Source organism: Peromyscus eremicus, chromosome 4 (genome assembly GCF_949786415.1).
Source record: "Peromyscus eremicus chromosome 4, PerEre_H2_v1, whole genome shotgun sequence".
NCBI classification, from domain to species: domain Eukaryota; kingdom Metazoa; phylum Chordata; class Mammalia; order Rodentia; family Cricetidae; genus Peromyscus; species Peromyscus eremicus.
The window spans coordinates 125,139,391-125,162,393 of NC_081419.1; the positions used below are offsets into that span (position 1 = coordinate 125,139,391).

Sequence of the window (23,003 nt, forward strand, 5' to 3'; positions counted from 1 at the left end):
ATTCATCTGTCTTTCTCACCAGTTTTCCTGCCAAAATATTACATTCCACACTTTTGATGTACTGAAGAATTTTCAGGTAACATTCCTTAAATATCCACTGGCAGCTACCTGTGTTCCCCTGTAGTTAACGTGTAGTTGTGTTTCTGTTTTTTTGTTTGTTAGTTTGTTTTTAAATTTTTTAATTATTATTTTATTTTATTTTTTTCTATTATCAGCTTGATACAGTACAAATTCTTATCCTAATAGTGAAGTGTTTCACTGGAGCTTGCCAAATGATTGGGTAAAACCAAAACTTATTATAAGCCACAGTCATCCTAGGGCCCCCCTGCTAGGTAGCCTCCCTGGATCTGTGGGTTGCAGTCTGGTTGTTCTTTGCTTTATATCTAGTATCCACTTATGAGTGAGTACATACCATGTTTGTCCTTCTGGGTTTGGGTTACCTCACTCAGGATGATATTTTCTAGTTCCATCCATTTGCCTGCAAATTTCATGCTGTCATTGTTTTTCTCTGCTGAGTAGTACTCCATTGTGTATATGTACCACATTTTCTTAATCCATTCTTCAGTTGACGGGCATCTAGGTTGTTTCCAGGTTCTGGCTATTACTAATAATGCTGCTATGAACATAGTTGAGTATGTATCTTTGTGGTATGACTGAGCATTCCTTGGGTATATGCCCAAGAGTAGTATGGCTGGGTCTTGAGGTAGATCGATTCCCAATTTTCTGAGAAACCGCCATATTGATTTCCACAGTGGTTGTACAAGTTTGCACTCCCACCAACAGTGGAGGAGTGTTCCCCTTGCTCCGCATCCTCTCCAACATAGACTTTCATTAGTGTTTTTTTTGTTTGTTTTGGTTTTTTTTGTTTGTTTGTTTGTTTGTTTTTTGTTTTTTTTTTGAGACAGGGTTTCTCTGTGTAGCTTTGTGCCTTTCCTGGAACTCACTTGGTAGCCCAGGCTGGCCTCGAACTCACAGAGATCCGCCTGACTCTGCCTCTCGAGTGCTGGGACGCCGCCGCCACCACCACCACCCGGCTCTCATTAGTGTTTTTGATCATAGCCATTCTGACAGGTGTAAGGTGGTATCTCAGAGTTGTTTTTTTTACAGCCATCATAGTATGACAGTTTCTAGAAAACTTGTGCTAAGGTGACCTTCATACATCTTTAAAATGAAGGTTCTGTTTTAAGGCGCCTCTCTAACGTCTATTCCTCACCTTACATCTAATATAACTCAAGACAGTAGTTTGGGTTTTGTTTTTTCTTTTTTGAGACAATCTCACTATGTATATGTGGTTGGCCTAGAACTCACTATACAGACTAGGCTGGCCTTGTATTCCCAGAAATCTGCCTGCCTCTGCCTCCAGAGTGCTGCGATTAAAGGCATGCACTACCACACCCAACATGGCAGTGTTTTGGGTAGCTGTTAATAAATCAATTTGCACATAGTACTCAGGAGGCAGAAACAGGTGAATCTGAGTTCAAAGCTAGCCTGGTATACATGGAGAGCTCCAGGTGAGCCAGGGCTACATGGTAAGACCCTCTCTTTTTGTTTGTTTTGTTTTTTTTTTAAAGGTCCATTTGTAGAGTTTAAGGGCCTGGTATTGGATTTAGTAAAAAGAGCCTGTTTAGGTCCTGAATCCTAAGTAGACTTGGGTTCAAACCTATTCTTTTCTATTTAGTCCTTCTGTAATGAGGGGAGGGGTAGACAGGTTATTTAACCCCTGAACCTGAAAGTATGCATCTCATGCCATACTGCTTTAAGAGACATTCAAATGGTAGCAGTGATTATTACAGATGTAAATGCTGAGTTCTGCTTTAGATTACTTTAGGTCTCAAAGTTTTCTGTCTTTAGGTTCCCGAGAATGGTGGCCAGTGGGATTAAGTTTCACACTAAGACTCATTTTGCCTCGGTTATCTGATCAAAAGATAAAATACACAGGTGATGACTTTTCTGCCCATTAGTTAAGTTTTTAGGATAGAATTATGTTAACAAAATAACTTGGTTTCTTTTCTTCCTTTTTTAAAAATTGAAATAAATGATCAACTTTGTTGGAAGACACCCCACTGTTGTGTCATTTATTTAACATTGATACAGAGGACTCAAATGCTAATGTTTTTGCTTCACCATTTTTCATAAGTTTGTTTTAGGTTAGAAATACTTTGCATTGCCTTTTGAAGCAATGATGCTGTATAATTTGTAGTTAGGAATAAAAGCAGAAGGCCCATTTGTGTGCTAAGATTGTAATCTAAAGAAAAATGTCCTATGGCTTCCTCCTTCAGTAAGTTGTATTATTGTGACCCTTTATGGAATTAGATCTTACTTTGTAGTCCTGACTGATTGTCTTGGAACTTGTGATCTTCCTCTTGAGTGGTAACTTTACAGGCATATGCCATCATGCCCAGCTTTAAAGTAATTTTTTTGCAGAGATATGCTGGGTATCGAACTAGGTCTATATAAAAGTATTCTATCACTGAGCTACATCCATAGCTATTATAAATATTATATTCCAAAATCGAGCCCTTAATAGGACCAGAGAAATTTTATTGTTTTGAACGGGAAGTTTTCTTAGTTCAATGTGCAGTTGCAACTTTGGAATTTAAAGGTCAAAGAAAGCCTGGGAACTGCCAAAATTCTAGTTGTTGGTTTTATTAATCTTTTTTTGTTGGTGGTGGTTTTTTGTTTGTTTTGTTTTGTTTTTTTGAGTCAGGGTTTCTCTGTGTAGTGCTGGCTGTCCTGGAACTCACTGTATACCAGGCTGACCTCGAACTCTGAGATCCACCTGCCTCTGCTTCTGAAGTGCTGGGATTAAAGGCGTGCGCCACTACCCAGCAGTTTTATTAATCTCTATTTTTTCCTCAATTTAATTTTCCAGCACGGTTTTTAAAAATTACATTTATCTATTGTGAGGAGGGGCACCTCTTTCTACAATGTAGATTCTGGCAGTCAAACTCAGGTTGTCAAGGCTTGGTGCTAAACACGTTTATCCTCGAAGCCATCTTGAAAGCCCTATTTATCTTTTCCTGTATCTGTACCTGCACTATCTGGGCACACTGTGTGCAGGTGAATGTAAGTGTGTTTAGGCTGGAGGGTCTTACAGTACTAGCACCTCAGCAGCGCCTATCAGATGTAGCACTATAGATAAGAATTCTGGCTTCGGGCCATGGTGGCGCACACCTTTAATTCCAGCACTCAGGAGGCAGAGACAGACAGATCTCTGTGAGTTAGAGGCCAGTCTGGTCTACAGAGTGAGTTCCAGGACAACCAGGGCTACACAGAGAAAACCTGCCCCCCCCCCAAAAAAAAATAAAATAAAACAACAAAAAATAAAAAAGAAGAAAAGAAATTCTGGCTTAAACCAGGCATGGTGGCATGTGTTTGTAATTACAGCACTTAAGAAGTCTGAAGCAGGAGGACTTAAAGAAGGACCAGGACAGCCCAAGGCTATATAAGGAGTATCAGGAAGCATGGGCTACAGAGCAAGAGCCTGTTCAAAACAAACAAACAAACAAATAAATAAATAAATAAATAAATAAATAAATAAGTAAGTAAGTAAGTAAGTAAGTAAGTAAGTAAAAGGGGTCATGGAGATGTGTCAAGTAATGGGACTTAAGTTCTGATGCCCAGAACCAGGTAAATGTCAGGGAGGAGTGACTGCCCACCTGTAATTCTAGCACTGGAAGGCAGAGCCAGGGAATTCCCCTGAGCAAGCTGGCTAGTGAAACTAGATATATCAATAAGTTTTGGGTTTAAGAGACCTGGCCTCCAAGAGTAAGGTGAAGAACCTTGGAGGAAGACTTCTGACAATCAACCTTAGGCCTAAGGCTGTATAAGGTGCATTGTGTATAAGCTAGAGCAGTCTTGCTCATTTATCCCAATGTGCCACACAATAGTGTTTTCTCTGTGTCTAGAGTTTTTAAAATTTCAGTAATTGAGTCTCTTTTTTTTTTATTTTTATTTTGCAATACAATTCAGTTCTACATATCAGCCACGGATTCCCCGTAATTGAGTCTCTTAACAGGAAAGATTGAAGGGACCAGCTAGTCTTAGGATAATTTTTGCTTTCATGTTTAAAAAAGACCATTTTAAAGAACCCCAGAAGTTCAAGTAAATCTCTTGCCATGTGTGATTCAAAAGATATAGTTTAAAAGTAACAGTAAGAAATGACTTAAAGCTGGATACTTGTTCTTTCTTTAAAAACCGAAGTTCTTTCTTTAAAGCAGTAAGATGAGGAAAAAATATAGTTAGCTTCTATTAAACTATTGTTGACGCCTGGCTAGTTCTGAATGCTACTGTATCTTTTCTGAAGCTCACATTTTGTAAATCATCCGTCCAACTTGGGTATCCTGTTGGAATGTAACTTAATGCCTATTCTACGTTGTCTTCCTCTCTTTTGGAATGAATGAGATAAGATGTGCTAAAATTCTCAAATTGGGCTGGAATTCAGGCTCATCAGTTAAGCACTTACTGCTCTTCAGAGGATGCAGGTTTGATTCCCTGCATTGTTGTGGCAGCTTGTAACAGTAACTCCAATTCCAAGGGATCTGACACCTTCTGGCTTCCTCCAGCACCGGTTATGCATATGGTGCACATGCATGTAGGGGAACATTCAAACACACAGAATAAAAATAAATCTTTAAGAAAGTAATAAAGGGCTGGGCAGTGGTGGCTCACGCCTTTAATCCCAGCACTTGGGAGGCAGAGGCAGACAGATTTCTGTGAGTTTGAGGCCATCCTGGTCTACAAAGTGAATTCCAGGAAAGTCAGGGCTGTTACACAGAGAAAGCTTGTCTTAAAAAAAAGTAATAGAGGGACCAGGTGCATACGTTTAATTCCAGCACAAGGAGGCAGAAACAGGAAGATCCCTGAGTTCAAGGCTATCCTGGTCTACACAGCAAGCCCCAGAACTATACAGAGAGACCTTGTCTCAAAAAAAAAAAAAAAAAAAAAAAAAAGAAAGGGACTAGGGAGTTGGCTCAGCAAAGAGCACTGTTGTTTCAGACCTGGTTTGATTCTCAGTACCCACATGGTGCCTCACAGCCATCTGTAACTCCAGGGACTCCTATGTCCTCTTCTGACCTCTGAAGGTACTAGGCACACACATGCAGGCAAAACACTCATGCGCATAAAATAATTTAGAAAATCAAATTAACTTTTTAAATTTGAGGCAGTGTCTCGTGGAACCCATATTGACCTCAAATTCACTATGTAGCCAATGGTGGTTTGTTTGTTTAAGTTTTATTTCTAGCCAGGTTTGGTGACTCACGTCTTTACTCCCAGTATTTGGGGCAGGGAGCAGAGGTAGGTGAATCTCTGAGTTTGAGGCCAGCCTTATCTATACAGTGAGTTCCAGGATGGCCAGGAAGTAATCCTGTCTCAAAAAGAAAGTAAAAATAAGATTATTTTTGTTTTATGCTTGTGTTTTCTCTGAGTGTATGTATGTGTACCATGTGCATGTAGTGCCTGTGGAGGCCAGAAGAGGGTGTTCAGATTCCCCCAGAACTGGAGTTACAAATGGTTACAGATGGGTGCTGGGAACCAAACCTGGGTCCTCTTTAAGAATTTTTTGTTTTGTTTTAATTTCTTTGGGTGTTTTGACTGATGTATGTCTCTTCTCTGTACCACATGCATACAGTGCCCCTCAGGTCAAAAGAGGGCACTGAAACTGGAGCTACAAATGGTTGTGAGTTGTCATGTGAATGCTGGGAATGGAACTTGGGGCTTATCAACCAAGCTATCCATCATCTCTCCAGCCCCTGACCTTGAGCTTCTAATTTTCCTGCTTCCTCTTCCCAGATACTGGGGTTATAGGTATAGGTGGGAGCCAGTAAACCTGGCTTTATGTGTTGCTTTGTGCCTTCTAAAGAAGCATTCTACCAACTGAGTTTCAGATCTCCCTTCCTGTATAGGAGTTATTGAGACACATAGCAAGACATCCCCCCCCCCCCCCCCCCCCCCCGTGTTACTGTCCCCCCACTCCTTCCCTCCCTTTCTCCTCTCTCTTGACCTTGCTTGTCAGGTTTCCAGAGGCTACCTTAAAATAAGTTGAGATGTGATAAAACTTCCAGTACAGCTTTATTTCTTCACTTGGTCTTCTCTGTGTTCACTCTCAGCCTAAGTGTCTTCAGAGTCCCGGGTTCTTACCGAGGGCATCACCTACTAGACTACCTACCTTACAAGATGGGACTCTTGGCTTTGGCTTACATTAGAACAAAATTTTAATCTTCAGGGACTAACAAAGGTCTTTCAGACTTCTTGCTTGCTTATTTCCTTGGGTCCTATTTTCTTTCCACTTTTGAGTATAATTGAGAAGACTCAGAGAGAAAACCAAGGAGTAGAATGTGCCCAGCATATTCAAAGCCCTGGGTTTAACTGCTAGGACCACCCCTAGTGCCACTTTTTTTTTTTAAGGGGAGAGGTTGTTTTTCAAGACAGGGTTTCTCTTTGTCTCTCTGGCTGTCTTGGAACTAGTTCTATAGACCAGGGTAACCTTGGACTCCTCAGCAATCTGCCTAATGTGCCACCATGCTGGCCTAGTGCCACTGGAAGAAAAGGCAAGTTTGTTTGACTAAGATCAGGCTTGTTTTCTTTTTCTGGTTTTGTGGTACCAGGAACTGAATTTAAGGTCTTGCAGATGCTGTGCAAGCTCTTTACTGAGCTATAATCTTGGCCCTTGTTTGACTGCATTTTGATCTTTGAATTTACAATGAGGTGAGCAAGTACAAATGTCCTTTCCCTGAGTTTTCCACAGATGTTACTGCTTCTCTGCGGCAGTACTTAGGTACTACCTCACAAGGTGGCTTTTTTTTCAATTGTAGCCCTGCATGAGGAGTCAGTAGTCTGACCACATTACTCAAACTTTTGTGTTTTGTTTGGCTTTTTTGTTTTTGTTTTTGTTTTTGTTTTGTTTTGTTTTGTTTTCAAGACAGGGTTTCTCTGTGTAGCCCTGGCTGTCCTGGAACTAGTTCTGTAGACCAGGCTGGCCTTAAACTCACAAAGATCTGACTGCCTCTGCCTCCTGAATGTTGAGTTTAAAGGCCTGCACCACCACTGCCCATCGAAAATCAAGTATATCTTAATGTTATGTGCCTGCTAATTATTCTATAAGATCTTCCAAATGACTAGGGTCAACATAAGATAATATTGAAGGTATATGAGCTATTTTTCCCTAGTTCTGTCAGATGTTAGAATCAATTGATAATTGGTGGCTTTCTCCCCATTCTAGATTGTTTTAGCATGCCTTTGTAAACAGTGACAGTGTTGTTGTATCTACCCTCAGTGCTATTTTTATCTTACAAAGAATATCCAAACATTGCCTTTGGATTACAGGCTACTTTGCAAAATAAGTATCAGTTTTAGCACGACTAGGATATTTTAGCATAGAGGTACATTTGAAATCATTATTATTAGTAAAATGGTTTTCCTCCAAAATACTTTGAGAAAAGTAATTTGTCTTTCTCCATTTTTTTTTTCTGCAGTTTGAAGAAAATAGGTCTGAAACAAGGTCTTACCCACATCTGTCTCTGAACACAGTGACTGCCAGATCTTCAAACATCAAGTTCAGCTTTGTCCGCCAACCTGTCTGACATGTCGGGACCCGTGCCAAGCAGGGCCAGAGTTTACACAGATGTTAACACGCACAGACCCCGAGAATATTGGGATTATGAGTCACATGTGGTGGAATGGGGGTAATTATTTCCATTTACTTCACTGTACTCACCCACAGTGCTGTATCTTGTAGATTTGTTGAGTAATTCATGTTAGCAAGCGTTCCCTGACCCCTCCAAAGCTCAAGGACAAAGCTGAGCTTGTGTTCTTGGGGCTACAAGTTTATTACATAGCAGGTTGGTGATTTGGCAAGCTCAGTTTCTGGGTTTGCAGTCTCAGAGTCATTGTGATTCCTTCTCTGGCTTATATATTTTGTGCATGAGGGTACTAAGAAAGACTTACCTGTCAGCTTGCTTTCAAGCTTTAAGCTTAAGGTTAGGGCTTGCCTGGGCTTCTGAGTTAAAAGCTAGCACTGAAAATAGGTGAGACATTTTGAAGTACTTGAGAGACTTTGAAATCACCAAACTTAATTACTTAAGGTATTTTGGGGGTCAGAGTTCTATCCCATGGTGATTGTAAAAGAAGAAATAGTTCTCTAGAAACAGAAACTTCTTTTGGATGAGAAGCAGGATTTACCCTTTATCCTTTACATGACCCTAGTTATATGCATCATGGAATGCAGCCCAGGTCTATCCTTAAGAGCTTTAGCTTCCTTCAACAACCATGTTTACCCTCATAGTTACCCATGAGAGGCTCATTTGAACATTTGCATTTCCTGTCTGAACATGGCATTTAATTGGAGAGTTTTGTCAGTTTTGTGATAAAAAGCATTTTGATAGTTAAGTACAAAATAAAGCAGTTTGAAAAGGCCAGATGACCTTGAATTGGAGGTCAAACCTGGGTTATGTAGTGTAAAACCTTTCAAAAACAAAAATTAACTCCCATGTATGGCATTTTATATCTAATTCCATATGACTTTCTGTAGTCTGTAAGTGGTTAAAACTATCTCCTTGAACTGTCATAGGGTATGGTTCCATTCTGGTATGCTGTGATATTTAACAGCAAGCAATTTTTCTGCATATAAGGAGACACTCTTGGCTTAGAAATACCATTAAGAACTATAGTACAAACCTATAAATGTTATCACTACTGATAATCTTAACAATTCTGTATTATCATAGACTTTGAACTCTAGGTACTATCTGTGTTTATTGTAGAAATCTTAGAGTCTTATCTTAAAAAACCAAATGCTGTCATAACTCTGCTGAAATGATATTACAGAGCTGCTTTGAATGTTTACATGGTGCTTGCTTGTATTAGTTTATATGCCCTTGTATAAGAGAACTCAATGAACAGAAAAAGATCTGATAGTATTAAAATATTGTCCATTGTTCTTAGTTCAGTATGTCTTTTCTTTCTCCTTTCAACTGCTTGAGAAAATGAATGGCTGATAATGGCATATACTGTATTATAAGAATAAGTGGAATTTAGCTCTCTTCCCCCTATTACTTAGCATTAAACCTAGGACCTTGTAGATTGTAGATAGGTACTCAACTGCTGAGGTATAGCCCCAGGCTTTTTTTCTTTTTTTTTTTTTTTCGTGACATAGGGCTTCATGTAGTTCAGAGTAGCCTCAAATTTGCTGTTTAGCCCAGGATGACATTGAACTTCTAATCCCTATGCCTCCAGCTCTCTGGAGCTGGGATTCAGGTGTGTAGCAGCACATTTTGGGTTATGCATCAGGGATTCATGCATGGTAGAGTGTTAACTGATCTTTTTGTTTTATTTTGGGGGGTTTTAAAAATTATTGCAGTTTATTTATTTGATGGGGAGGCTGCATATACCACATGTGCCAAAGAAAAATTTGGGAGTTGGTTCTTTCCATGCACAGTATGGGACCAGAGTTTGAACTCAGGCCTACTAGCAAGGGCCTTTGCCTTCTAAGCCATCTTGCCAGCCCATATTTATTTAAGATTTACTTATTTGATATGTATAAATGTTTTGCATGGTACCCTCAGAGATCAGGAGAGGAGATCAAATCCCCTGAAACTAGAGTTATAAATGGTCATGAGCCACCATGTGGGTGCTGGGAGCTGAAGCTGGGTCCTCTGTAAGAAGAAGTGCTCTTAACCACTAATTCATCTCTCCAGCTTCTTTTTAATTTTTTTATTTTTTGGTATTTTGGGGATAGATTCTCATTCACTAAGGATGAGCTTGAACTCCTGATCCTCCTGCCTTTACCTCCCAGGTGTTGGGATTTGATATTACAGGCATGTGCCACCAGCTCCACTTCATTTTTTTCTTTTGAGATAAAGTTTCTGTAAGTTAAACAGGCTAGCCTTGAATTCACTCTGTGGCCCAAGCAGGCCCAAAATTTGTGATCCTCCTGCCTCAGCCTCCCAAATAACTAGGTATAGGCATACATTACCATACCTGGTAGAATTGGGCCTTACTGGTTTGTTGTTGCTTGCTTGATTATTTTTGCGGCAAGCTTTCATTTTATAGACCAGTCTTGCCAGGCCCCTTCCTGAGCCTCCTAAGTCCTGGGATTACATTTGTAGACCCCTGTAACCAGCCAGACCTCCTGAAGGAACTGTGTTTATTGTTGGTTAGAGCAAGGGCCTCATGTAGGCAGCAGGGGATGAGGAAAAGTATTAACATCTGCCTTATTCTTTACTCTGCCTATGACCTCTAATGTCCTTATTAGTTAGCAGAGTGTGGGTAAACATGGAACTTCTGGTTCCGTAGGCAGAGTTTTCCTGTCCCAACTGCCTGCTCCCAAATAACTGACACAGAGACTTATATATTAATTATAAATGCTCGGCCAATAGATCAGGCTTGTTACTAGCTAACTCTTACATTTAAATTAACCCACATTTCTTTTTTTTTTTTTTTTTTTTTTTGTTTTTTGTTTTTTGTTTTTTTTTTTTGGTTTTTCGAGACAGGGTTTCTCTGTGTAGCTTTGCGCCTTTCCTGGAACTCACTTGGTAGCCCAGGCTGGCCTCGAACTCACAGAGATCCGCCTGGCTCTGCCTCCCGAGTGCTGGGATTAAAGGCGTGCGCCACCACCGCCCGGCCTAACCCACATTTCTTATCTACACTTTGCCACGTGGCTTGGTACCTTCTCTTAGCACGGCATGCCCATCTTGCTTCTCCTGAGTCTGCTGACGATTCTCTGACTCTGCCCTTCTTCCCAGCATCCTCAGTTTGATTGCCCCACCTGTACTTTTCGTACTGTTGGCCAATCAGTGTTTCATTAAACAAATTGAAGTGACAAGTCTTTACAATGTACAAAAGGATTATTCCTCAGCAGGTTCACTATTTCTGATGTGGTTGCAAGCTTTATTAAATGTCAGGTCTTGTCCTGAAGGACAGTTGAAAGATCAAACATACATATTTGGAATCTACTTGTAGACAAAGAGGCTTGATAAGAAAGGGCTGCTACCAGGTATAGTTGAACTGTAATAGTCTTAGATCATTTGTTGAGTTCAGTGCCAATATTGGACCAGCTAGTATGAAGCAAGACTATATACAAATCAGTTACTGAAGGGGAAGTAGCTTGCTTTTGGAAACAAACATATATTTAAATCTCAGTACAAACTAACTATGTGTACTGTCCCATTAGATCATGAAGAGTTGGAGATTTGAAATAATATTTGAAAAAAGCTTAATAATAATAATTCTTTTTCAGCTGGGTGGTGGTGGCACACACCTTTAATCCCAGCACTCAGGAGGCAGAGGCAGGAGGATCTCTGTGGAGCCAGCCTGGTCTACAGAGTGAGTTCCAGGACAGGCTCCAAAGCTACACAGAGAAACTCTGTCTCGAAAAAAAAAACAACAAATGATGATAATAATAATTATTATTATTCTGTTTCTTTTTAATGTTTATTGAGACAGAATCTTATGCAACCCAGGCTAGCTTTGAACTATGTAGTTGAGGATGACCTTGAACTTCAATCCACTTGTTTTTACCTCCTGAATGCTAAGAATATAAGTGTGTACCATGTCTGGTTTACATGGTTCTGGGGCTTGAACCCAGGGCCATGTGTTTGCTAGGTCAGCACTATCAGTTGAGTCATATCCCCAAATTCTTTCCTATTTGCTACATACATAGTTTTAATTGGCCCAGATTTGTTTTTTAATTTAACATTTGAAGTATCTCTTACTTGTATTACTTCTGCTGGTAATAAGAGTTGTCTATCTCTTTATTTCTCTTTTCCTGTGTGTGTGTGTGTGTGTGTGTGTGTGTGTGTGTGTGTGTGTGTGTGTGTTGCTTCTCTTCCTTTCTTCAATAAGCTTTCTGTAAATAGCCCAGGATGACTTTGAATGCAGATCTTCCTGTGTTCACCTGCCAAGTGCTGGACTTATAAGCATGTTCCACCATGCCTGGCAAAAATAGAGCTTTACAAGTTGAAAATTTGATATTTTGAAATCATTGTCACTTTGTTTTTATCCACAGAAATCAAGATGACTATCAGCTTGTTCGAAAATTAGGCAGGGGCAAATACAGTGAAGTGTTTGAAGCCATCAACATCACAAATAATGAAAAAGTTGTTGTTAAAATTCTCAAGGTGAGTACAAGAGGAGAAATAATGTCAGACTTATTTGGAATGTGGCATCTATCCATATAGATGACTTTTTTTTTTTTTTTTTTGGTTTTTCGAGACAGGGTTTCTCTGTGTAGTTTCGTGCCTTTCCTGGGACTCACTTGGTAGCCCAGGCTGGCCTCGAACTCACAGAGATCCACCTGGCTCTGCCTCCCGAGTGCTGGGATTAAAGGCGTGAGCCACCACCGTCTGGCAAGATGCCTTTTTATACATGTTACTTGAAAGATTTTTTTTTTCCCCAGTAATATAGCCTGCCTCTTATTCTCTGAAGTCAACAGAACACCCAATATTAGCTTGCCAGATCAGACCTAAAGCAACACAAGAGATGGTTAGAATGTGGCCAAAGAGGCTCCTCTTTCCCAAGTCTTACCTAATATCCATTTCAGTTTGTTTTATGCTTTTGTTTCTAATAAGCAAATCATTACCTTTGTTTTGTAAGAATAAGGAAGCAAGCAGGTGAACCTGATGTGGTATCACCATCTCCACTTCTATGTGAGTGGTAGGGACTAAGACAAGCCTGGGAGCACATGCTTCATCAGAAAAAGAAATGGTCTAGGCATGTGACTCAGTGGTAGAATGCTTGCTTAAAGTGCATCAGGTCTTGGGTTTGTTTCCTAATGCTGCAAAAACGGAGAAAGAAACAAAATAACAGCTGGGAACATTACTCAGTAAAGTGTTGGCTGTGCAAGTCTGAGGACCTGGGTTCAGATCTCTAGTAACCACCTAAAAAGCCAGACATGGCTGTGCGTGCCTGTAATTCCAGTACTGGAAACTTAGAGGCTTGAGTATGTCCGAGACTTTCTGGCCAGGCAGGCTAATCACTCAGTAAGCTTTAGATTTAATGAGAGAAGATAAAAAGACCCTGTCTCAAAGTGTAAGGTAGAGCACCAGCAAGATGGCTCAATAGGTAAAGATGCTTGCTGCCAAAACTGACAACCTCAGTTTAGTCTCTAGAACCCACATGGTTCAACTCTCCCTGTGTTGTGCTTCGAACTTAATTAAAAGTAAATAAATGTTATATAACATTTGTAACAAATGTAGTGGAGAAGCAATTGAGTATTGACACACATGTATCCATGCACATGCACCAGTGCACACCCTCCCCAACAAAAGAAAAGGAGGTGGTTGCTTCTTAGCTGCAGCTGACTAGTGCCATGTAGCAGTGCAAGTCTAGTGTCTATTATGCTTTCTTTTGCAAAGAGAATTTAGGAAACAATATTTACATAATCTGATATTTTAAATGTTGACTCTGGAAGACTGGAGAGATGACTCAGTGGTTGAGGGCACTGACTGCTCTTCAGAGAATCTGATGCCCTCTTAGGACCTCTGAGGACATCAGGCACACACGTGGTACACAGACACACATGCAGGCAAAACACCCTACACATAACATTTTAAAAATAAATGAATTTTTGCTTAAGGTTTTTGAAATATTACATAAGTCAGATTTAGCCAGTGGGTGTCAATATGCAACTTCTGTTGATTAATGCACTGCCTGCTGTGCTACATTATACTGGGGACTCAGCTCATCATTCCTTGCCACAGAAGTGTCTGTTGCTACTAAGAAGCAGAAATTCCCAAACACTTTTCTTTTGTAGCATTTTTCTTGTCTCACAAATTTTGGTAGACCAGGCTGGCCTTGAACTCACAGAGATCCAACTGCCTCTGCCTCCTGAGTGCTGGGATTAAAGGCATGTGCCATGATCGCCCGGCATCTCACAAATTTTTTAATGGTAGTCCACAGGCAAAACAAAAGCACACACACATCTAAAAACACAAAAACTATTAGTTCTAGCTATTAGCCATTTTAAAAGAAATTGCATTCCTTTAAAGTATATTCAAGACGCAAAGCAGGAATATTGGTATGAATTTGAAGCCACCTGGCCTATAGGAAGACTGTGCAGGAAGGAATGAAAAAGATCCCCCCTTTTTCTAATGCATTAAAAGCTTTATTTTAACATTATTTACTTATTTTGTGGGTCTTCGGGGATCAGAAGACAACTTGGAAGAATTGATTTTTGCCTTCCATCATATGGACTTAGGATGACTCTCAGGATCAGCACAGCAGTGGTGGTGACAAGTGCCATTAAAGGCTGAGCCACCTCTCTGGCCCCATTAAAAGATTTTTTTTTGTTTAAAAAGATCTACTGTGTTGCCATTTTAAATGGTGGCTTAACAAGGTTTTAAAGTGTGACATGCTGCAAATAAATTGAAACTAAATGATAATTCTGTGGATATCTGGTCTTTGAATAGATACTTTTAAGTACCTGCAGAGTGCCTGATAGTGCTGGGAGAAGGGGTTCTGAGAAGTCTGTACATTTCCTTTCTCCAGGAAGCTCATATAGAAGCTGTTTTTGTTACAGTAACTGTGAGATGTACTCAGAAATACTTTTGTGTGTGTGTGTGCTAATATACTTTTACCATTTCAGCCAGTAAAAAAGAAGAAAATTAAACGTGAAATAAAGATTTTGGAGAATTTGAGAGGCGGTCCCAACATTATCACACTTGCAGACATTGTAAAAGACCCTGTGGTAAGTACAGTAGTTGTTAGCAAGGCGAGCAGGGCTCAGGTGGTGTTGGGCCCCAATACAACTTACTTAGTTCTGTTTTCACTACCTCACCATTAAATATTACTTTAAATGTTCTAAATAAGTTACATGTTTAACCAGCTTAGGTCCTGCTATGAAAGAAGAGACTTAAAACATACAAATACATTTTATACACACACACACACACACACACACACACACACACACACACAAGTCTGTTATTCTAGCCTAGGAGATTGATAACACTAAAAACCAAATGTGTAAATCCAGTCTGCAAACCTAGGCCTAGAGCTGGTGGGTAATAGAAATATTGTTGGGTCTCCTAGAGCCTTGGGAGATTTCTTCAAAATCCTTCCAAAAATAACCTAAGTGTGCTAATGATCAGAGTGGACACATTTTCTTACTACTGCAGCAAAGACTGCCACATTTCCCACACAAAGGCCACAAGCTGAAAACTAAAGCTGCCAGGGACAGTACTAATATCTTTTCTTTTTCTTCCCTTAGTCACGAACGCCCGCCTTGGTTTTTGAACATGTAAACAACACAGACTTCAAGGTATCATCCATAAGAAACCATTTCAAACTACTAGATTTTTAGATCATACAGAAAGTCTTTTGGGCATGACAGTGTAAAAAGAGCCTGCTTTTTGCTTGTTTTAAAAAGAGTGTTTTGCCCCTAGATTGATCAGTGCTAAAAGTAGTGTCTGTTTTCCATGTCTGGATAGTTTATGTTTGTATTTGTTTAGTGCTCTTTGAATAACTAGTGAGTACATTTACATCTTACCACATTTATCATTGATTTAACAGTTTCTACTGTTGTCCAGACTAGTCAAGGTGACAGTACATGTTGACTTTAGGCAGCGAAGTTCAAGAAAGAATAAATTGTTTCTATAATAGTAGGGACTACATGCAAATTCCTTCAGATCTTAGGAACTTTAGGCTATTACTCTGTTTCCTTATTCTCATTCTGTTGGATATTGAACCTAGGTCTTGAAAGTTTAAAGTGCCTGGTAATTCAGCTATCATTGAGCTGTACTCCCTCCCCTGGGGTATGGATCATAAAAGATAATGAGAAAAGGTCATGTAAGATTTTACTGTAACACAACCATGTACAATACATATCTCTGAATGCAGATTCTCGAGTGGCCTACTTATTCAAACAGTTCTCTATTCCGGTATAACTGAAGAATGTAATGCTTTCCTCAAGTTCACATTTAATAGAGTTGGACTGGCCTTTGTCTAGGGCCAGTATCAGGAGTGTTACTATCACTAAACAGATGGTTTAATTTGCTTGAAAAAAGAGAGAAAAGAGAAACTGTTTTAGATATTTTAGAATCAGAATGATAAACTCAAACTGTCAGAGAATGCCACTCACCATTTAAAGGTAATTAGATGTAATAATTTGCAGCCTTTTGAGAAACTGGAAAAGTTATATTGCAGATGTTTGCAGAGTGTATAGTCACCAGAGACTAGAATGGTTCTGTTCAATTGGCTCAGTAAATCTTTCTTCACATTTTCGTACCCACTGGTGATGATAGTACCAAGTGTGCAGGCACAAGAAGGGACATTTCACTACTACGGAGGTTGTCTACCAAAATGCCTTTGAAGAGAGTGAGAAGGCAAATGAAAAAGAAAACCCTAGGTTGTAAAAGTGTATCAGTGCATGTTGTGTCAATCATATGTGTAAGTAGGTTCCAACATTCCATTATAGCTTCAATATGTGTTATGTTATTCTTTACCTTTTCATGTAGAGATGAAGACTCCAAGAGTCTCTTGAAAGTGAATTTTTGGTGGAGAGGTAGAGAACATTTGAAAAACAAATCTTAATGAGCCATTTCTTAGTTGAAATTACTATTAATTAGGATGAGAAAATTGTCATCTTAGCATTGCTTTATAGCTTAAATAATTTCATTTTTCTTTAACAGCAATTGTACCAGACATTAACAGACTATGACATTCGATTTTACATGTATGAAATTCTAAAAGTAAGTAACTGTAGGTGCTAAGTATTTTTAAATTGGTCTTTGCTTTGTCAAAAAGTTTGATTTGATGGTAGAAGAACCAGGGGATTAACTTTGTAATGTGTACTCAAATCAGGGAGCTTCAGCAGTAGTTGTAAATTGTGTTTAGTATTAGACCCTTGGGTAAAGTCTTGGTAATGAAATGGGGTGCAATAGAACTTATAATTAGAACGTGTGGGTTTTATGCAACAGGGTCTCTTAAGCAAGGCTGGCCTACAACTTACAAGACAGTCCAGTCCAGGGTGGCCTCTCTTGATGATCTTCCTGCCCTAGCCTCCCACATTCTGGGACTCACAGTTATGACCCACCGCACCCAACTTTGGAATGCCTTTTTTTTTTTCCCCACAGTTTTTATTCTGTGATGCATGCCAAACAGGTACTTTACCAATTAGCTGTATCCCCAGCCCTAGAATGCCTTAAAGAAAACTGGGAGTGGAAATGACAGTGTGAAAACAACTCTTTTTTTTTTTTTTTTTTTTTTTTTTTTAATGCACTGGCTGCTGATATACTTTATTTTACTTAGGATTCAACAAATGATGCTGGCCTGGAGGTGCAGGCCTTCCTGTAATCCCAGTATGAGGACTGCCACATGTTCGGGGCCAGCCTGGGCTACAGAGTGAGACTATCAAGAAACAAACAAGATTAAAAAAAGATTATTGAACTCCGCCCTCAGAGGGTTATTGTTCTAAGGACTGTTAATTTCTTCTTATAGATTGCTGACTACTAGTGGACTTTGATTTCTAAAGTGAGATCACAAATTATCTTGCCACGCAGTAGTTACAAGGTCAGCTTTATAAGGAAAGACCTGCTTAGAGTTGGCTAAAGTTTCTTATTAATCATGGGTTAATATGCCAGCTGTTTTAGATTTAAAAGTATCAAAAGAAAGGTAGGCATGTTTGTACATGCTGTTGATCCCAGCACTTAGGAGGCAGAGGCAAGCAGATCTCTGTGGTTTTGAGGCCAGTCCGGTCTATATAGTGAGTTCTAGGCCAGCCAGAGTTACATAGTGAAACACTGTTTCTCCTCTCCCTCCCCCCCAAAAAATAGCATCAAAAGATTATACCTGCAGAGACATCTGATCTTCCATTGGCTCAAGTGGAAAGCAGGACGTAAAGCTGTAGATATATTTGCCCAGTCCTGCAAACTAGAATCCCAGGTTGTCCTTCAGGAAAAACAAGAACTTAGCTAATGGCATTGGTTGACTAAAGGCCAGGATTGACAAACTCAAAGGTGTGTTGCTCCATTCACTTTAACTTATGAACTATATTGAGATTCATATACTAGATGACCTAGGTCAGGAGTTGACAAATTTCTTTATAGAGCTAAAGTCTTTGTCCTGCTGTTCAACTCTGCTGTTACAGCAAGAGACTAGCCATGGATGATATGTACACACATAGGCATAGTTTTGTGCAGATAAAACACTCAAATGGGCTGGAGAGATGGCTCAGAGGTTAAGAGCACAGGCTGCTCTTCCAGAGGTCCAGAGTTCAATTCCCAGCAACCACATGATGGCTCACAACCATCTATAATGAGATCTGGTGCCCTCTTCTGGCATGCAGGCATACATGCAAGCAGAACACTCTATATATAATAAATAAATCTTAAAAAAAAAAAAAAAAAAAAAAAAAAAAAAACACTCAAATAAGCAGGCAGCTGGTGATTCACACTCCCCCCTCTCAGCTACTGAAGAAATTACTGTTCTTTAAATAAAGTGTTGGTAGGCTAATTTTCTTCAGAGGGGAATGTGTTTATAGGAATAATTTAGGTTTTGGGTACGAAGTTGTGCAGTTGCTGTACGCTTTGGTTCTTTCTGAAGAGAAAGGATGCTGAAATGAAGAACAGCATATATCTATCATCCCAGCACTCAGGAGGCTGAGGCAGGCATGTTGACAGAAGTTTAAGAGTAGCCTGGGCTACAACATTAGCAAGACCCTGTTTTTCCAAGAGAGATGAGATGAGATGAGATGATTTTGTAGCTTGACTGTTAGATCCCTGAGTGTATTTGACTATGTGAACCAGGTCTTGAATAGCTGAGAGTGGCTGTCCTAATCCTGATCCCCTGGATTGGTGTGAGGCTAGAAGAAGAACAACTTCAAACAATGACTCATGCAAGAAATTTTTCCTTTCTTGCAGGCCCTGGATTATTGCCACAGCATGGGGATTATGCACAGAGATGTGAAACCCCATAATGTCATGATTGATCATGAGCACAGAAAGGTAAAGTCATAGTCAAACTTCTTTTATAAACATGATGGAGTTAGCAGTCCATTTTGAACACTTTATCCCTATTGTCTATCTTAGGCTTTAGTACCTGTTAGATACTTGATAAATACTTGGCAGTTGATTGAAATAATTAAGCCTCCATGCCCAGTTTATGTGATACTGGGGGTTGAACTCAAAGCCTCATGCATGCTACAGAAGCAGTCTACAAATGTGTGTGTGTTCAGATATATGTGTTTCAATTTTGGATTTTCTTCCTTTGGAGTCCTACATCTCTGGCGTTTGTTTGCTTGCTTGCTTGTTTGTTTTGGGTGTTTTTTTTTTTTTTTTGAGACAGGATTTTTTTTTTTTTTTTTTTTGCGACAGGATTTCTTTTTTTTTTTTTTTTTTATTTTTTTTTTTATTTTTTATTTTTATTTTTTGCGTAGCTTTGCGCCTTTCTTGGATCTCGCTCTGTTGACCAGGCTGGCCTCGAACTCACAAAGATCTGCCTGCTTCTGCCTCTTGAGTGCTGGAATTAAAGGTGTGCATCACCACAACCCGGCTGGAGACAGGATTTCTATTGGCACCTGAGGCTCACTAATTTGGTAGCTGGCTAGCCAGTGAGCTGCGTAGGTTGTTCCACCTGTCATTACTTCCCCAATGCTGGGATTACAAATTTGTGCTGCCTTGCCTGGTGTTGTTTTTGTGTATGTGTGCTGAGGTTAAAACTCGGGTTTATATCCTTTTATGGCAAGCACTTTGACTGGGCTATCTCCTCATCCCTGACATTAAGATTTTTAAATTGCCCAAATCCACCTCTTACACAGTGATGACTGTTGTAGTCTTAGGGAATTTAGGTGCCTAGTTAATACATTTTCCGACACATTCCTTGTAATAGGTTCTTTGAGGCTGGAGGTATATGAATGAACAAAGCAGACAAAAATGCTTATCTCTAACAGAGGTTACATTTCAGTCAAGTGTGGTAGCTAAAGCCATCATGCAAGCAGTCTCAATACTTTGGAGACTGGGCCAGGAGATTGTTTTGAGTTCAAGGCCAGCTTGGTTCTACATAGTGAGACCCTGTTTCAGAGAGGTTTTAGAAAGGGAAGGAAGGATGGAGGGATCAGGGATTAGGCAGTGACAGATTATAGAAGATACTTTAGTTTTAGATAAGGGATATGTTGTAATTAGTTAGAATTTCTATTGCTATGATTAAAAACCATGACCAGCCGGGCGGTGGTGGCGCACGCCTTTAATCCCAGCACTTGGGAGGCAGAGCCAGGCAGATCTCTGTGAGTTCAAGGCCAGCCTGGGCTGCCAAGTGAGTTCCAGGAAAGGTGCAAAGCTACAGAGAAACCCTGTGTCGGAAAAAAAAAAAAAAAAAAAAAGCCATGGCCAAAAATAATTCGAGTAGGGAAGGGTTTATTTCGGGTTATAGTTCCACAGCACAGTCCATCACTAAGGGAAAGTGGAGGACAGGACCTGAGGTAGAGGCCATGGAGGAATACTGCTTACTAGCCTTGCTTGGTCATGGCTTGCTCAGCCTGCTACCTACCATTCAAGATTGTGCAACACAGGCTTGCCTGCCTGCCTGCCAGTCTGGTTGGGGCATTTTCTCAATTGAGGTTTCTTCTTCCCAAAATACTCTAACTTGTGTCAAGTTAAACTAAAACAAGCCAGCACAGTGTAGAAGAATGTACTGTATGGTTCCATTGGAAAAGTGACAGCTTTGAGATTACTGGATAGACCCGGCAATACAATGTAAGAAATGAGTGTATTTCAAGAAGAAAAAGAATTTCTCTCCCTGAGTAAGCGAAATTCTAGAGCAGACACCAGCATAATATCCTCTAATTTGATTCAGTTGTAGCACTGACTACCTAGACATCATATCACATTCCTAAGGCTTCCCCTTCTTCCCTTTCACATGCTGGCTACAAGCCCCAGGTTGTTTTATCTGCACTTTGGAACAGTTGGTTAATACTTTTTTACACAAATCCTTCTCTGGTTCAATTTGCTAGAACATTTCAGAATTTAGGTAAGTAGATTTACTGATTTGTTCGAATGATATTACAAACGACAACAGATGAAGAGATGCTGAGGACAAGGTTTGTGGGGAGTTGTGCAGAGCTTCTATGCCATCTCCCAGCACACTGCCTTCCAGGAACTGCCACATAACTGTCCAGAAGCTCCTAGAGCTCTACCCGGTGGTTTTTTTTTTTAATTGTAATAAGTGTGATGAAGTGAGAACAGCTAAGTAGCATGTAGTGGGCTCAGTGGGAAACAAGCAAGACTGGTCTTTTCACAATCTTCCCAGACATGATACAAGACCCATTTGGAAAGGGTATCTTCATATATGATCTGCCAAAACAGGTTTTCATACAAGTTTCTGTGATCTAGCGTAGGAAAGAGAAACTTAGTTTCTATTGCTTACCTTCAGGAGAAAGAGGAATGGTCAAAATGAATACACAAGGGAGCATTTGCTCTCTGAGGCCTACACTGTGCCAGAACTCGGGCTAGGAATGGAGCTCAGTACCTAGGAAGCTCTAGGATCAAAGACCAGCACACAAAGAAGGCGGCAAAAACTGTACCAAAAAGTATGTTTATCATTTTAGAAACTTAGAAAATATAGTTATTATGGAAATTAGACAGAAACCATGGATGAAAAACAATGTGTGTATTAAACTCGTAACATCACAATGTGGCATGCTAGGACAGCAGCATGTGTAGAGCTGAGAAAGAAAGAGAAGAAGGAAATCAGGTCGAGGAAGAGAATCTTCACATCCTGCGTTGTTCGCAGACCTCGTCTCTGAAGATGGGGAACAGGGCCTGGGCAGAGTGCTGACATGTTGAAAGCTCACCACATGGGTAGAGGAATAGCTAAAATGAAAAGGCAGCGGCTTTGCAAGGTTCTGACAAGTGTCAGAGTGAATAGTTTGAAGATGCTGTAATTATATGTGACATGTTGGTTTTTTTGTTTGTTTTTGTTTTTGTTTTTTTCTTTCAGCTAAGGCTAATAGACTGGGGCTTAGCTGAATTTTATCATCCTGGCCAAGAATATAATGTCCGAGTTGCTTCCCGATACTTCAAAGGTCCAGAGCTACTTGTAGATTATCAGGTGAGCAGAGAATGGCAAGTATGGTGCAGTTTCTGTGCTGATTTTGTGCAGAATTTGCAGAAATGTCAGCTTGTGCTTTAAGTAAGCCATTTATTATATCCATAGCTGTCCTTTTTTAGGTAAAGTCTTCTGTAACTTGTTTTGTTTGTGTGTGGTAATGGTAATGTTAAATTATGGTCCTAAATTTACCAAAACAAAACCAGGAGATACCCAATAAGAGATTCTCTTGACCCGGGAGGTATGTTGTGCATAACTTGTAATCCAGCTCTTAGGAGATAGAGGCAGAAGGATGAGTTCAAGGCCAGCCTGAACTATATGAGACACTCTTTTAAAAAGAAGGACGGGGGCTGCAGAGATGGCTCAGCGGTTAAGGGCACTGACTGCTCTTCCAGAGGACCCGGGTTCAATTCCCAGCACCCATATGGCAGCTCACAACTGTCTGTAACTCCAAGATCTGAGAGCCTCACACAGACACATGTGCAGACAACACCAATGCACATAAAATAAAAATAAATTGTTTTTTTTTTAAAAAAAAAAAAAGAAGGACGAAAGAAAAGTCTGTAGGTCTCCTAAATTGAGCCTCAAATATATAGTACGCACGCACGCACACATATTCCAGACTTGGTGGTTCACACTGATATCCTTGTACTTGGAAGGCTGAGGCAAAAGAATTGCCACAAGATTGATATCTGCCTTGAGCTACAATATAAGACCTTGTTCCCAAAATGGAAAAAAGGCAGATGGGACAGATGGCTCAGAAGTTAAGAGCACTTGCTACTCTTGCAGAGGACCTGGGTGCAATTCCTAGCACTCACATGTGGCTCCCAACAATTGGTTACTCTGTCCTCTGCAAACACTGGTACATAGGCAATACATACATACATACATACATACATACAGGCAAAACATGCATAAACATACAATTACAACATGACAATACATACACACAGGCAAAACATGCATAA

At 40.0% G+C, this 23,003-nt stretch overlaps 1 protein-coding gene across 1 annotated transcript in view; it reads left to right on the plus strand.

Annotated features, from left to right (window-relative positions):
- The window catches only part of Csnk2a1 (casein kinase 2 alpha 1), a 44,877-nt gene that overhangs the window by 13,099 nt on the left and 8,775 nt on the right, over positions 1-23,003 (plus strand). The window contains 7 exon segments of the mRNA XM_059261618.1: positions 7,476-7,685; positions 12,005-12,116; positions 14,582-14,683; positions 15,206-15,256; positions 16,626-16,685; positions 18,855-18,938; positions 21,928-22,038. Coding sequence (XP_059117601.1) covers positions 7,585-7,685; positions 12,005-12,116; positions 14,582-14,683; positions 15,206-15,256; positions 16,626-16,685; positions 18,855-18,938; positions 21,928-22,038 — 621 coding nt within the window. The 5' untranslated portion in view covers positions 7,476-7,584.